The sequence below is a fragment of the Gallinula chloropus genome (genome assembly GCF_964237585.1).
Source record: "Gallinula chloropus genome assembly, chromosome: 20".
Lineage (NCBI taxonomy): Eukaryota > Metazoa > Chordata > Aves > Gruiformes > Rallidae > Gallinula > Gallinula chloropus.
Genome location: NC_140105.1, coordinates 6,671,913 through 6,688,759, shown reverse-complemented (window position 1 = coordinate 6,688,759; position 16,847 = coordinate 6,671,913). Strand labels below are relative to the sequence as shown.

Below are 16,847 nucleotides of genomic sequence, written 5' to 3'. Positions count from 1 at the left end.
GACTCTGGATGGAAAAGGGTGTAGTGGCTTTTTCAGGCTTCATTAGTGGCCGAGCACACGGCCTGATCCGGGCTGCCGCTGTGAGCAGGAGGGCAGCAGGAGCTGTGCAGGAGGGAAGAGAGGTTTTCATCCCTTGGTAATCACAGGAGATGAACAAAGTGGTGACAACCCCTCACCCGTTCATGCACATAACTTAAATGAAAAAAAAAAACCCAACAATCCAACCCACCAGTTTGATTTTGTTTGAAGTTCTGAAAAATTGTACTTGCTGCCTGTGTATGCAGAAGTATTCTTTAATTGCCCATGAAATAGCTTGATTTTTCCAGCAATTAGAGAGCCAGCAGTCTTTATTCAGTCCAGACCCAGGTAGAAGAGGAACCATGAGATGTGATTAATGTATTTAACTTTGTTTCCTGTACACTGGCCTCTTATTGTACTCCAATCATTGCATTACAACAGGGAGCTGTTCATGTGCAGAATCACTTCATGTTCTGCATGATAAGCAATGGTCCTTGATTTACAAGTTAGATGGCAGTAGTTTACCTTGAGCAAGTGCTCATTTGCAAGGATTCTAACGTGCCTTTGTCTTTCTCTCTTCATTGAAGACATGACAATGGATGAAGTCCGAGAGTTTGAACGAGCAACTCAGGAAGCTACCAACAAGAAGATTGGGATTTTCCCACCTGCAATATCGATCTCTAACATTTCCATGCCTTCTTCAACCCGCAGTGCTCCATCTAGTGCTCCATCAACTCCTCTCTCCACAGATGCTCCTGAATTCCTGACAGTTCCCAAAGACCGGCCCCGGAAAAAGTCTGCTCCAGAAACTCTCACTCTTCCAGACCCAGCGAAAAAACCCCTTTAAATTAACCCAGCATGTTTCCTCCTGATAAGCCATGTCTGCCACAGCAAGAGTGACGTAACTCAATTTCTACAAAGGTCATGGTGGTTTGTTGGTTGTTGTTTTTTGTTTTTTTCTTAAAATAATCTTACTGGTGTGGAAAGATTAGTTCTTTCCTCAGACTTGATCCCTAAAACCTTCAGAGAAGTGCATGCAAGAGAACGTGTTTCTATGTTCCTAAAGTAGTGTTTCAAGCCATATGGTGCATCTGACTGACAGGCAATGAACCAGTCTGAGGGGATCCCTGGAAAAGAAAGCGAATCTTTCTGTAGCAGTGTTCTACCTATAGATCCTCATCTAGGTCACAGCATTTCTCATTAGGAGTAGGTATTGAGTAAAGTTGCCAAGGACTTCTGAGGCAAATTAGTGCCGAGTAGAACACAGGGTTAACAGGAAAAACCAAACCCTCCCATTTTCTTCTTTTATAGCTGATTTTAAAATCCTTCCTCCTCCCAGGCTTCTCGTTAACCTTTGACCTGCAACTCATTGTACTCGAACACCAACAGCAATCACTCGGGTTCACCTTCTGCTTAATAAGACTCAGGATTTGGGGCCTAGCTATCAAACACAAAACTTTTCAAACCCAAAATATCACTGTATTGGCGCCCCAGTTGTAATTAATTATACTGACTTTGAGGCCATTGAACTATTTCTAACTTGCACAGAATTTGTAAAAGAAACCGCCTATTTCTTGTAGATAATGTATTTTAATAGCTCTCCCCTGTCCTTTTGTGATCTCTTAAGTCTGTATTGGTGTTCATCAGTGGTGTTCCATGTGTGAGATTGAAAAAAAGCAGCTAAATTGAGCCAGCTGAGAAGCAAAACCAATGAGTTCTGTCTTGTCCTCACTGGAAGAAGAGTGGTAGTTACGCTCTGAGACCTTGAATGTAAAGGAAAGAAAATAAGCGACTCCATTTTCTTTCCTGCACTGTATCTTTCCTGAACAGCACAATCTTTGCTAACAAAATCTGTTTCCAGGCTTCGCCATGGTCTCTAGGGAAGAGCTGAACAAAAATCAGTCAGTGTAAAAGCAAATGAATCAGTCATGGGGCTGCTTAGTCCCATGTAGGGGAATGCTGAGGAAACAGAAGTGCTCTTCCTGGTCTGCGTGTGGAACCACTCTTCAGTCTCAGGAATTAAAATGTAGAAAAGGATGTTTCTCTTAGGGAAGTGCAGATTGTGGCAGGAGGAGAAAAATAAATGGCAGAAGGGGTTCCTTCCCTTCCCCTTCCCCTTCCCCTTCCCCTTCCCCTTCCCCTTCCCCTTCCCCTTCCCCTTCCCCTTCCCTTCCTTTACACAATGGAAGCTCAGTGAGACACTCTCCCCTCTGCCCCCCGTTCGGGGTGCTCTGTTCTCTGTGGTGCAGTAGCTACTGGACACTGTCAGCACCGTCTCTATCCGTAGCTGCAGTAGCTGCTAAATAAGCCGCTGTGAATTCCCAGGGGGTGACAGCCATTGCCTGAACCACATGGTCAAAGGGGATGACCCTTTGTACATGGAGACAGAGCTGACCTGTGGCTGAGTATTGAACAAGGGTTTGGGGACAGCCCTTGGCCTGGCAGGACATTGTCACCATCTCAGCACAGCGCTGAGACTTGACTGGCTTCAATGCACTGAACTTCTCCATGGCTGTAGATCAGTAGCAGTTCTGTTGATGTGTGGTATTTATAGGGTAGTTGTAGTAGCAGGAAAGGTAATTCCGCTGCCAACCTGCACTGATGAGAAGTGTGTGTTTGCTTGATAGTTAAAATCCCATAGCTAGCAAACCTGGGAGCTCTTTGTAGGATAGCTGTGCTCTGCCTTCATGCCTTCTTCCCACTTACTGCCCATGTTTTGCTTTCCTGTCCTTCCCAGAGCTGGGGATTCTGTGTGATTAGTAAACTAATGGGTAATGATCTTTTTGTTTAAAAAGAAGCCACTGTAGTGATGCAAACAAAGCTTTCCTACATTGGTTTATGATCTTAAAAGGTCTTTTCCAACCAAAACGGTTCTATGATTTCATCTTAAAAGGTGTGCAGATTCATGATCATAACCGGTTTAACCTTTTTTTTAATTATCATTTATTTAGTAGCAGTATTGGAACAGTGAGAGAAGGGAGACCTTTGAAAACATGAAGCAATGTTTGGTTGTTTTTTCCTTTCCTGAATTTGACCTACACAGAAGTGGGTTAGGGCTGCTCCACCTGAAAAACTATTTTTCAATGCGTTTTTTTCCCTGTCAAAGAATAATCTGCTCAGCTGTAGTCACAGAGCCCTCGTGCTTCCACGTTACTGTCTGTGTACACACTTTGGCTTTGACACAGACTCTTAGACCGAAGCAGTCATCCCTTTACTTGGGTTCAACTAATTGATTTCCAATCCCGTGTGGATACACTGATTATCATATTAAGTAGGTGTGGGGATAAATCCTGTATGAAAATAATTAACATACCTGAGTAGATATGATTAAGATGACAGTGTGACAGAGAGACAGGAGAAAGGCATAGATCCTGTCATGGAAGAAGTGACAGGGTGCTTAATGCTCCATCTGTGTGTGCTGCTGCCTCCACCCAGCTTTCCTCCGGCATTGCCAGGTCTGTTGACCCAATAGTCTGAACCCACCTTTGGCTGCAAGGAGGGTCAGGATCAGCCCTGCTGCCTCCATGCTGCTTCCTCATGAAAGCAGAGAAAAGATCTGTAGAGTTCCATTGCTTTGGGTAAGAAATGCCCCAGGCTTGTCATTGCCTCTGTAAGCATCCTCTGCCCTTGCTTTCCCCACCTGTCAGTGCTCTTCGGGTCAACCAGACCTTTAAATATCCTTTTCTGCTCTTCTTGGGATTCTCAGCAACCACACAAACCCACAGGGAATGAGATGCAAAGGAAGGTGTGAATGCCTCCATATAATGACCTGTGGCCAAGGGGTTATTCTCACTACTGATTTTTTCAGAGTACTTTCTGTGGTATTTTCAAATATGTTTATTAGGAAACGAATGGAGGGCATTGCCCATCACTTCTTTAGCAAAAATAAACAATGTGATTATTTAGGGAGCACATCATTAGAGTATGGTGCCTCACCACAGGCACAACCGCCCTGTCCTCTGCCACAGTGACTGAGGAATTACACAGTCCGGCTCTGCTGGGGTTTGACAAGGAATTTTTCATCAAGGAGAATACATTTCAGAGCAAATAAGGTGATTAGTTTATTTGGGTTTCTATTAAAACCTCCTCACAGCTTTGCTCGTACTTTTATGTATTTCACATGGAACAATCATTACAAAATAACTGGCAATTCACTGCAGTCTGTAGAAGGGTAGATCTCCTGATAAATTTAAAAGGGGAGGTGTCCGCAAAGTCACTGAGGAGCAGCACATTCCTGAAACACATACTCACTGGGATTTCTTATGAATGTAATGGCTGATTTTGTAAATGACTGGATAAATCCTATGGAAAGAAACTATTTGACCTTATTCTTTGGCTTTTTTGATTATTCTGGAAGGTGATTTTGTGACATCTAGTAGCCAACTTGCATTAATTGCTGCTGTAGAGATTTTGAAATGGAAGTATTTGTTCCTTGGATTTTAGTTTGTAACAAGACCGCTACATTTTGTTAAAACTGCTTTGAAGCTTCCTGCACTGTAACTCCAACCCAACCTGCTGTCATTTGAAATAAGCCAAATGTATATGCTTTTTATGAATTAGTGAGTGCAGTAAGAGAGAATTCATCATCTTGTCAATAGGAGCTCTCTGTTTCCATCGGACTTGGGTTTCTATGTGTAGGTTAAAATTGCTAACTAAGTCTAACAATGTTTTGCTTTAAATGAACAGCATGGTCATTGAATTACAATCTCCTCTAGTTTTGTGGCGTCACTAAAACGTGTTTCATCGTTCTATTTCGTTTTCTGTGGTAATTCCATGTGACTCTGAACGTCCAGTAAGTCATTTGGCTGAGAGCAGTGACGGCTACGTCAGGCAACACGTCGCCACCCTCAAAGAAGGACCAAGTTCTGACACGCTCTGCACGTCAAGTAACGCGTAACGCAAGGCTCAGCAGGAGAAATCGTCATGTTTCTCATTCATATCACTTAGTTTCAGATTTTTCCAGGTTATTTATTATTTTAATATTGTATTTTCCTTGCATTTTGTTGTAAATAAACTACCAACAATTATTCTTTACAACCGCTGCTGTTTCCTTTACCCAGGTCTCCCCTAGCAAGGAACACGCTTATTAACCGGTGTTAATAACAGGCTCCAGCAGTCTCTTCCTTAAAAAAATGCCCGAGCACAAAGAAAGGGCTTTGCGAGGAGAATTCAAACCGCCCCCAACATCCCCGTGTTGGCTGCGCCTCAGGGGTTTTATCAGGCCAGGGCCCACGGGTCAGTCGTTACCCCTTCGCTTCTCCAGCACCGCTCGGGCGCGTCGCTCGGCCGCCTGGCGCTGGGCCCCGGCAAGGAGCCGGCTGAAGCCGCTCAGGGTCGGACCCCTGCTCGGCCCGTCGGAATCCGGCTCGTTTAGTCAGCAGGAATCACGCACGTGTGGCCGCAGTGTAACCGTTCCCAGCAGAGGCTCGCTGAGGGGACACGGAGCTCCCCCCGCGCCGCAGCAGCGGCCGCCGCCGCTGAGGGCTGACGCGCGGGAACGACAGGCTCGCGCGCCCGGAAACTCCCGAGCGCCTTCGGCCGTTTCCGTCATTCCCCCGTCGCCCCACATAGCGGCGCATGCGCGGTGCGCAGCCCCAGCTAGTGCTCCGCCTCCCGCTAGGTCACGCGACGCCGCGCTGGGTCGCGCGAGACGGGCGCGCTCGCGAAGATGGCGGCGCTGTGCGAGAGCTTCACGCTGTGCGGTTTGGGTCCCAGCGGCGGCGTTGGCCTCGGCGGGGGTCTCTTGGCGCTGGAGCCGGGCCCCGACCCCGACCACGTTCTGCTCACCGACCGCGGCAGGACGGCCACGCTCTTCAAGGTAACCGCCTGGCCCAGCCCCGGCTGGTCCTCGGAAAGCGTCGCTACTGCCGCCGGGCAGCCCCGGCCTGTGGGAGGGTCCCTGGGCAGGGCCTTGGCGGCGCCTCGGGGCAGCTCTGCCCCCGGCCCTGGCCGGCCTGTCCGGAGGGCGGCCGGTCCCGGCTGTCACCGACCCCCCAGCCCCTCCCGCGGGCCACCATCCCGCCTTCGGGACGGCCTCGGGCACGGGCTTGCTTCGGGGGGCGGCGGCTCCTGCCCGGCGCTGCCCTGTTCACCTGCGCTGTCCCGCTGCCCCCGGCCAGCTTGCCACTGGAGCGGCTGTCGGCTTGGGCGCTTCCCTCCGTGTTTCTCCTTTTCTCCCTCCGTCCCAAGAACATCTTCCATCCTCAAGCACAGGGAACATAACGCTTCTTTGCTGTAGCCCAGGTGACCCTCGTTTTGCCGGGCTGCGTGTCAGCTGGAGAGTGAAAAGGAAACTGTTAGTCTGCAGCACTTCAAACTGAGAGCGTGTCCTGGTGTCTTGTCACCTGTGTGTGTGCTTCAGTAGACCATAACAAGAAACAGCAGGGCCACGGTGGGAGTTTTATCCTTAATGAGCTCCCACGTTTGTGGGGCTGGGTATAGATCACAGGTAACATGAGTTTAGACAATAAAACTAATTGCTTTTGATCTCAACAACTTGCACTGAAATAGGAGGTGAAATAGTGTGGCACCATGCACGATTGTGTTGGTACAAGTAACTTACACTGGTGATTGGAAGTAGTGTCTTTGCTTTGGAAGAGCCGTGCCTCGTAGCTGTGCGTCATGGCATAAGCCCATCTGACTGCTACAGGTCAAAGTTACTTCTTATATGAAAAGAAATCTTTCTAATTAATCTAGAGTTCTTGCACGGTATTCTGAATTTTTCTGAATTAAGGTCAGAAACGGCAATGATCAAGTGGAAGCTCTCAGTGTAGCAGTTTGCATATTTTAGCCTTCAGATCAGATGTGGCTATACCTTGCATTTCCCTTCTGCCATGAGAAACACCCCCAAAGGGCACCACGTTGTACTCTAATTACAGTGTCTTTGTTCCCAACTCCTCTAGGTTTCGGATCAGAAGCCACTAGGTTGTTGGTCGGTTAAACATGGGCAGATTCTCACATGTCCAGTGGTGTGCAACTTTGAAACTCACGAATACATAGCTGTCCATGATGACAAGGTGAGATCCTTCGCCTTTTCTTAAAAGAAGAAAAGGTTGTAGTGAGGCTTCTGGGTGAATGTAGGCAGGGAAGACCTCCACAGTGCTGTCTTTTTTGGCCAAATGTAAATGCATGGAACTCTCTAATTTTAGTTAAACATTTCCTGTTTGTGTACATGTGTTTGCTCAGCACATGCTGAACCTGCTGCTTTTTGTTATTGATGAAATATCTTTCTTGACCTTTCACTGTTCTTGAAACATTCTCCTTCATATCAAGTACTCTGCACCTTAATTCGCCTCCATCACTTAGATCTACTTCCATTTAGAATTCTGCTATATTGGTTTCCTTACCCTGAGTCTTTCCTATCCTTTCTGAGCTTGGTTTGTATCCTGTTGCCTCTGCTTCATGTTCTTCCCCTGTAAGCTTGCCCTGGGTCAGTTTGCATTATGGTTTCTGGGACTGTTTTGTGTGTTTTCCTCTGTTTCAGTGATGTGCAGGTATTTTGTGTGCTGAGACGTCTGTGTTACTGTTTTACTGCTTCTCTTAAAGGTTTTAAGAATATGGAAGAACAAGGACATTAACTTGGACAAAGCATTTAAAGCAACGGTAAGTCTCTCACGTATGTTCCCTGTTAAGTTCTGAATCCCAGTGGAGGGAGGAGATGCTGGTTCTCATACTTCATTTTAGCTGACCATCGCCTTAACTTGTGCGTTATCGTGTTCTGGAGTAATGCAGGGAACCCCCTTGGACTGAGAGATTTGATCAGTGATGTAGTACCCTTAAAATGATTCATATCCCAATGCCAGAAGTTCCCAGGAATTTGGTTTAAGGTGGTGGGTTATGTTCCAATACAGGTTTTCCTGTTCTGGTGGGTGTGTCACACAACACTGTACACACCCCTGCTACCAACACCTCGCCGACAAACCCAGTGCAGCTGTAGAACAGCTGTGTGAACTCCTTGCCCTCAGTGATGCTTTTTCTGATGTGATGCTCACTGGGACGCTTTCCTGGCCTTTTGCTGGGTAGTGATTTTTCCCAGCGTTTCAGGAAACCAACACCACTCAGTCTACATCCCTGGGAATCCCACAGGTTCATCCTCCTTTTGTTGCACGGTTATTCCAAAGCCACAAGGCTTTACTGAAGAAGGTAGCGATTTAATTTCTCCGTGTAGCTTTCAGCTGATGTGTACAGAATACACTCACTACCCAGTGAGGGCCCAGTGGTGCTGTTCAAGGGAGGAGGTGTTCGAACGTTAGATGCCCTTTTGGAAGCCCCACAACAAGAAATCGAAAATGTTATCACAGATGAAGTCATCAAGTAAGTGATACAACTTTTTGAAGCTTATTTCTTGCTCAGAGGAATTAATGATGATTAAAGTTGTTCCATTTTTTGGCAGGGGCGGGGGGATTAGGGGAGAAATCTGAAGGCTGAGATCTTGGGGTTGGGTGTCTTTTTTCCAACACATTCTTTTTAAAATCGTAAAATTATTTCTACAGTATCCTAAAAACAAGAGGGTGCCTAAGGAACAGTGATATGAGTTCAGGTATAGCCCTAGAATGTACAAGACATTGATGCAGTTTTCTGGTTTTAGGTGGAGTGAAGCTTTAATGGAAGGTCAACAACCTGTCTTGATTTTTGCTACCGAGAAAGTGAGTTGAATACTTTTCAAAAACTTTCATAGCAGCAAATCTAAGTGCTTTCCCTAAAATCTGTCACCTGTTTAACTGGATTTTAAGAGCTTTCAGTAAAACCATCGTGATATAATCAATATATTTTGTATGTATAGTTGCCAATACAACAGTTCAATTGAAGTTAGGTTGCTTTCAGTGTTGAGCCTCTTAAAATTCAGAGAAAATCAATTCATATTAAATCCGGTAGGCAATTGTGTGGTGACTCTTCATTGCCCTCAAATACTTGCTCATTGGGAAGAACTTATTAAATAGGATTTATATTTTTAAAAATATATGTGTTAATTTGTCTTTATTTAAATGTGTCATCCTGCAAATCCATTTGGTGCATTAAATTGGAATTTCCTTTGCATGCTTGAGTCTGCAAACTTGTTTCTGAATTAGGCTCTATGTCCTATAGAAAGCACAAATTCCTAATTTTGCTTAATTTTAACTTAATTTTCTTTATTTTAGGATGGGGAGTTTTTTGTCTACGTACAGAAACTTAAAATGAATAGTCTGCACAAATACAAGCTTGAACAACAGGAATTATCTAAGCCACAGAGTTTCACAGCATATATAAAAAAGCAAACTATCACCCTTCTGTGCTTAAGTAAGTTGTATTTTCTAGCAGGATGTGATAATAAAACAAAGGACATAAATTCCTGATAGTTATGAATTACTGCTCAATATTTTTAGCTCATAAAAGTGTCATCATTTTTCTTTGGCAGATTCCAATGACTCAGTGTACAAGGTTCTGATACCTCTGCAGCAAAATACTGAAGAGGAAGAGCAGATTTTGTCCAAGTCACTGCTGCTGAACCTTTCGGTGTCTGGAAGTGTTCTGAAAGGAACTTCTTTTGTTGTCCTTGATAAAGACCACATTGCAATATTAGGAAGTCTGGCTGCATCTGGTGAAGAATCCAAAGGTAACTTGGAACAATCAGACCAAGATGCTGTAAGGTCTAAAATGCCCTTAGACAAAGCACTAAGCAAATAGTGCAAATAACAAGTGAGTTGGTGCTTGAAATTAATGGATAGTTGAGCTGTTCTGGTAAGAACACTGGCCAAAAGATAACCCTTCCCAGTAAACTGCTGAGTGGTCGCAGGGCTACACTTGCTGTTGGGTCTGGATATATCCTTTCATGCTGTTGGTGAAACACTGGAATAGATGCCACAGGACAAGTCATGGATGGAGGGGAGTTGAAGGGAGGACTTGGGTACTTTTAAAGGGTCTGATGTGGTGAAACAGACCTACCTAATGTCCTACAAGAAACCAGTGTCTACAATAACTGAAACAAACACTTTGGCCTCAAGCCCAAATTTTTCAAGTGTGGGATCAGTGAAACTGAAGCCACTGAAATAGCATTTTAGAACAAAATGTTGTTTCCAACTGGAAGTCACACTGACTGTTGTCCCTCTTGCCACTGCTTCTTGTTTAAAGCTCTTGACTGGAAAACTAACTCATCTTTAAGTATTTTTCATGAGATCTAACCAGATGACTTCATTCCTAATGTTTACTAGATTACTCACTGAGTTATTTTGAAACAGTTACTTCTATTTCCTCAAGTGTTTTTTACTGAATGTAGCAAAGGCAAATGTAGCGTGTTTATATTGCTTTTGGGTTTGTAACAGCTCTCTCCTATTTTTCTAGAGTGCCTAACGATATGGAACACAAAGTTTCAGACACTGCAGACTTCAAAGGAGCTGCCCCTGGGAACCAGTGGACAAGTAAGCTCAATCTTCATTTTGTGGTCCAGATGCTTTGTGAGTTTGGCATGATAGCAGTGAGGAGACTGGTGGGCTACAGAGTTCCCCTTCTGGCTGGAAGAGCAGTGAATGACAACTTGTGAAACAAAATTCATATTGACCAGTTTATGAGCTATTTTTGTCAGAATATTTAGTGGCAGAATGGTGGCCTATGGCAACTTCTTTGCTAATTAAGGACCGTCTCACTTCTGGTGGGCTTGATTTTTTTTTTTTGTTTTTATTTTTTATGAGAATGAAATAGCTGATTTAACAGCAAACCCAGGCATATATCTTGTCTGTTTGGTCAATTGCCCTAAATGATTCCTAGTATTTCAAGATGTTCAGGTGTCAGTTAATGAGTTGACTGACACATGAGTAATCAATGCACTAATGCACTGATGAAATAGAGCAGCTGTCATAAAATTGCACAAGAGGAAATTTAAGAACTACAGTGATCAAGTGGACTTAATGCTCTGGAGCAGCCACTGTACTTTAAGACATCCCTGGAAGATACTTGACAGCAGGCTTCTCTGCTCCTCTCACTAATGATGTTTTAATGTTTTGTAGTTGTGGTGTTATGAGGAAAAGTTTTTCTTTACTCACGGGAAGGTGCTGACAGTGATCATGTACAAGTGTGAAACCTCATCCTTGGCAGCTGCTGTGGGAAAACTGAAGGACAGTCAAACCCCTGGTAAGAATTTTTATAATTACAGTGAAAAAGCGTTGTAAAAGGAAAGCTTCTGAAGTTGTATACAAATTATTTCATAGAGCCTTATAAAATCCATTTAATATAAACAGCTTAAAGTGACCTAGCTCTGTATTCTGCTTTTAGCTGTTACATTTAGTGTTGCTGAGAACACCAAAGCGCATAAATGTCTGAAGTTATTGTGGCTTCACTTAAACTGGGTTGCCATTCAAATATGGGAATGACTAAAAAGACTGGAATACTAGATATGAATACTGACAACAAAATTAAGTGCTGTGTCCTATAAATTGTTTTCAGAGAGTTAGTGACTGAATGGGACAATGTCAAACCTTAGTTTGTAAATTTCAGCTTAAAATTGTACTGCTGTAGCATCTTTAATTTAGCGTTGTGCTGCTAGAACGTTACAAGTCTGTAATGCTCACAATAAATTGTGCAATAACTTCTCTTCCTCCCAGAGGCTAAATGACAGACAATAAGTAAAAAGGGTCATAAAATTACCTACTGCTGAGATAAAACTGGAAACTTGTGGCAGAAATTTAGTTGGATTATACTTTAGAAAATACCTATTAGTATGACATTGATGTAATGTTCATCCTTTAATACGTGTGCTTCAAATGATACCTTCAGATAGTTTGATTTTGTGTTCACAGAAACCTCTGCATTTGTAAACTGGAATACCCTTGGGGATGAAGAGCTGATGGATTCCTTTCAGCCACAGCAGTCTACAGCTCTCAAATCTGAGTCCAGAATGACTGTAAGTTATCATCAGGAGCCTGTGAGGGTTTTGTTCTGTTTCTCTTGTCTCCTCCCCATGCTTTTCATTTAGGTGTTGTAGCAGGACATTCTGCTTTATCATTCACTGTTTCTAACACTGCTTCTGGCATTGGACTACCCAGCTACTAATTCTAATCTCTGGAGCAAGTTGACACATGAAGTTCCTAGTTATTTTGGTTGAAATCATTAAATATATACCATCTCTCTGGAGCTAAATAACAACTCAGTGTTTTTCTTTGTAATAGTTACGATCGAAAAGGAACCCGGTTGCTAAAGCACAGTCAGATACCTTATCAGTTGGGCAGCTCTTACTAAATCTAAAAGTAAGTAAACCTGAAGTAGTGGTTTTGGCATTCTCAGAATATTCTAGTCTCCTAAGCTGTTATCTCTTTCCCAATCCTCGTGCACGTACCAAATTGACAAAGCTGCTTAAACAGTTGAGTTGGAGGATTTGTGATGATGGTGATGCCAGAATAGTATTTGGACATGATGAAATTAAACTGTGTGTGTGGTCTAGACCTGCACAAAACAGGGCTTATAATAGCTGAGTTCTGAAAACTTGTAAAGATTTGGTCATTTTAATGAAAAATCTTCTCTTAGAGTAAGGTGGGGCAGATATTTCACCTGAATTCTTTGGTTTAGATTCTTATTTATGGCTTTAATTTTATTTAAGACACTTTGGATCTAGAAAGAATGCCAGGAATTCCACTGCAAATGCAGCAGTCATCTGTTCAGTTCCTTTCTGAAGCTTGGAAGTGTTGTTGCCTCCCTTCCTGTGTGAACATACCTAGAGTTCAGCCCTGGCTGGACATCTTATTAGTGTTACTGAAGTAACAAGCAGTAATGCCCGAGCAGTTCCTGACAGGTTCTGTTTACCTGAGTTCAGAGAATATAACTACACTCACTTGGCTCTGTCATGATTGAGAATTACTACAAAGGACAAAGTGGTGAGGGGTGTTTTTGTTAACTTTTTTCCTTGCTTGAATTCCCAAATACTTCTTTTTCTACTTGGTCTAATTAGTAACAGTACAGTTCTCAAACCTATGCCTTGTACTTTTGAGTTGTACGGTATTTGTCGTTTTCAGGATGCTTCTACAACTGCATTTGAAGATGAATTGAGACAATTAATGTCCAAAGCACAGATGCCAGATTTCCAAGCCACTATTGGATGTGTAATGACTGCCCTCATGAACAGATGTAAAACAAATCCAAAGTACTACCCTCAAAACTTCCTGCAACAGATAGTCCAAACCCGAGACTTGTCTTATAGGTGATGATTCTGCATTTGTTTTTTAATTGTAAGGAATAGTCTTTAAAATAAAAAGTAGAAATCCTGTTCTTTATAAAGCACTCTTGAATTATCAGAGTTTATTATCATAGGTGCTGACGCTTACTTTGTGATGAAGCTGACACTTGCCAGATGTTTTTTGTGTAAAACAAGGTGAATGCACCTGTATTTTCATCTCATCCAGTTCTTTTCATATTCTTACAGTTTGTGTCCAGATTTAATGGCTGTTGCTTTGGAGAAAAAAGATCTGTATCTCTTACAAGTCTGCTTGCAACGGTTTCCAGATATCCCTGAGGAAATGACTTATGCTTGCTTGAAAGTATTTTTAAGGTATGTTGGAGTCACTCTTTTTTGTTCTTCACCAAAGCAAGCCTCTAATAAAAAGCTGCATGTTGCCAACAATGGCTTTAATTCTGTAGATGAGCAATTAATACTGTGCATGAAGTTGTTCTTAGTACAGTAGTCAGTCTTGCAAACTGACAAACTTTTACAAGGAGTCTGTTACATGGGTTAATTATAAAAACTATGTAATTAAATGAATGTGCCTTTTGGTAACACTGCTGGTTTGAATGGCAGCTCCTACATTTGTTGTTACAGCTGTCTGCTTACTGTATAACAGACTTAATTGGGAACTTAACCTGGGCTGAGAAGCTTGCAAAAAAAGATGAATTCTTTAAAGTTTATATCCTAAAAAAGATGAAGTTTTAGGTAGGCACTGTAACCAAAAGAAAACCGTTGACTGTTCCTCTAGGCTTCCAGAGCAAAAAGGATTCTTACTAATTTCATATTTTTGGGATCATCAAATACTTTATTACTAAATGAATTATAAAAATCCTAACAGCTTATGGGTTGAAGCATCCCCACTGATGTCAGAATACAGCAGCAGTCTTGAGTGGGATATAGTGTTTAAATCAACCCATGACAGAATGTCAAATAATACAGTGACTTTACAGTGTTGTTACAGAAGAGCAGCACGGGCATTGTTCAAGGTTCATAATTACAAAATACTAAGTCTTCTCTCATGGCCTTTAGTCATTCTGCAAGACTCTGTATTTTAGTGTATGTTTTTACTTTTATAGTAGGCTTCACAGGGTTCATAGCCTGTACTACTATTAGGTTGATGGATTGCTGATTTTAAGGCTGTTAATTAAAAGTATTAAATGTTTGGAATTTTCTTCTACAGCATTAGTGATGCCTATCTTCAAAGAATAGATGTGAATCTAGAGTCTGTAATCTGTTACATCGATACTGAATTCAACAATAAAGAAGTTAAGACTGAAATTTTAGAAAATGGTTTCAATGCAAAGCCAGAAGAAGACATGTGGGATACTGAAACCACCCAGGAAACCCGTCTGAGAGCTGATGGTGAATTCTGTCCTGTCGGACCCCAGAAGGCAGCGTTACTGTATCCTCTGTGCTTTAATGAAGGAAAGTCAGTGTGGTGTATGTGGTGGAGGTGTTTAGTATCTTCTGTTATTGCTGAAAATCTGAGCAGTTCAGATAAGAGAAGTTCTTACTCAGTAGAAAGTTTGTTCAGAATATAAATAGTAACAGATAAACTTTAAAAGCACTTATGCCAAATTAAACTTTTTGCAAAAACATAATAAAATTTTGCCTGTTTATCAGAAAATTACGTCAGTGATTTTGATATTTTTGTGTTGAAACACGGGAGCCAATTACATACTTTCTGTAAACAGAACTGTTCCAGTTGTTGTATATATTTCTCTATAGAAATAAGGCAGATTCAGAAAGCTGAAATGGGCTTTTTGTAAGAGGTCCTGGGGAAATACCTGAATAAAACACAGTTCAGTTTGTACAAACTGGTATTTTTTCTTGTAATTTTATTTCCTTAGTAGTCCTGCACAGAAATGCTGTTCTCTGTTCAGCCTACAGTGAAACATTTCTTTTGCCTCATCTGAAAAACCTTCCTGCTAAGCAAGCTGTTGTAAGTATCCTAAAATTAAACAGTTTAAAAACTGTTATTACTGGGGGAGAGGGCAAGGGAAGAGAGTTTTCTAATTGTCTATCAGAAACTTGCCACTCTTGCTGGAGTTTGAATCACAAACTAATGCATGAAAATAAATCTTAACTTCATTGTTAAAGAATGTCACATTTTTCTACATATATATATGGAACTTCTGCTGATTTTTTTCAGTTCTTGCTTATTTTAGAAAATGTGAGAAACCCTCTTTATAACCCAGTCTTCTTGGAAAATGTTGCTTGTGTTTTGATAGCAAGTGTTGTACCTCTTCTTGATGTGGATAATTTTTAAGAAAGGAACTAGTTCCATTAGGAACCGAAGTTTAGAAAATAGAAACAACCTGTACACTGTGTAAAATGCTACATGTAATACGAATGGGATTCAAGTATTCAATCACAGAACATCTCAGTTTAGTAAAAAACAAGCTCCCCTGCCCCTCCAAACCTGAAATACAATTTCAAGAACTGCACATACCTTAGTGCCTGAGCATATGTGGCTTCAGAGTGACTTCTCACTTTTCCACTTCTAGCTGTTCCTCAGGTATTTATACTACCTGTATGTGAAATGCAGTGAAAAAATCAATATCACACTTCCTGGAACACACTCTCCAACTGTAAATCAGGTGAGAACCTAACTTCTAGGAGCTCTATTTCCTTTGGTTTCTGTTGTAACTTGGTGAGTAGTTGTGAATATCTGAAATGAACTGAGATGCACATTCATTCCGTACAGTATTGTCTGTTTATATAACCTGTATGAAGTTAGATTGGAAAATGCATTGCCTACAAATATGAAACCACATGTTTGGTGTTAGAAGTTAATGTTTCAGAGCTCAGCTTTTAAAGCAAAATCTTTGTCTCTTGTGTATCATAAAGTGTGTCCTGTTTGTCTTCAGGTTATGGACTGGATGTGTCTGTTGCTGGATGCTCACTTCACAGTCATGGTGATGCTACCAGAAGCAAAAGATTTGCTTTCAAACCTGCATAAATTTGTGAGAGCCCAAGTAAGTTGTATCTTCTGAGATTATTTCGTTTTAGTATGGATTGGAATATGGGTGTTAAGAATGGGAGGGATGACAAAACAAAACAAAAATAATGTCTCTTCTCCTCTGTATGCTCCTTCCTGAGCATGAAATGGCACTTGCCTTGCTTTCTCATTTTTGATTCCAAAAGCTGCTCTATTCCTTTGCTGTCTGAAACTGTGCAGAACCACACCTCATTCCACAGTATAATGATGTATGAAAAGAATTAAGATTTACTGAACTGTAAATACCTGTTTTCTTGGTTTTAGGTACGATTCTACTCTGAACTCAACAAGATTGAAAGCAGTTTGCAAGAATTACAAAGGCTTAACCACCAGAAAGACTGTCAGACATATTCTATTGAAGTGCTGGAACTTATTTGAATTTGAAATATTAACAATTTTAATTTTTATTGATTCCTTTTATGATGAGGATGTATTAGCACTCCATATTGGGGATGTGAAAAGTTGTTTTCTACATAGGAGGCATATGGTTACTCTGTAGCTGTATGGGAGTTGTAAGTTTGAAACTTGTGTATTAAAAGCTCTTTTTGACTGGATAAGAAGCTGGATGCTTCCTTATATTTTCATGTATCATTTTGATAGGCAATCATGGGAACACCCTGAAAACTTAGGAAATGTATGTATGTA

At 41.8% G+C, this 16,847-nt stretch overlaps 2 protein-coding genes across 2 annotated transcripts in view; both read left to right on the top strand.

The window, feature by feature from the left end:
* Positions 1–926, top strand: part of PITPNC1 (phosphatidylinositol transfer protein cytoplasmic 1) — a gene marked incomplete at its 5' end in the record, with an annotated part of 77,333 nt that extends 76,407 nt beyond the window's left edge. The window contains one exon of the mRNA XM_084273398.1: positions 606–926. Within this exon, the coding sequence (XP_084129524.1) occupies positions 606–865 (260 nt within the window). The 3' untranslated portion in view covers positions 866–926. The remainder of the gene's footprint in view (positions 1–605) is intronic.
* Positions 927–5,686: 4,760 nt separating this feature from the next.
* NOL11 (nucleolar protein 11) lies at positions 5,687–16,756 on the top strand (the record flags this gene model as incomplete). Its single annotated transcript, XM_084273572.1, has 18 exons — positions 5,687–5,836; positions 6,921–7,034; positions 7,564–7,620; positions 8,186–8,331; positions 8,606–8,663; positions 9,156–9,294; positions 9,413–9,610; positions 10,336–10,412; positions 10,998–11,121; positions 11,787–11,890; positions 12,156–12,233; positions 12,996–13,180; positions 13,403–13,528; positions 14,382–14,603; positions 15,065–15,143; positions 15,709–15,801; positions 16,072–16,179; positions 16,467–16,756. The coding sequence occupies 18 exons, from the start codon at positions 5,687–5,689 to the stop codon at positions 16,578–16,580; spliced, it is 2,172 nt and encodes a 723-aa protein (XP_084129698.1). The 3' UTR covers positions 16,581–16,756.
* Positions 16,757–16,847: the final 91 nt, after the last annotated feature.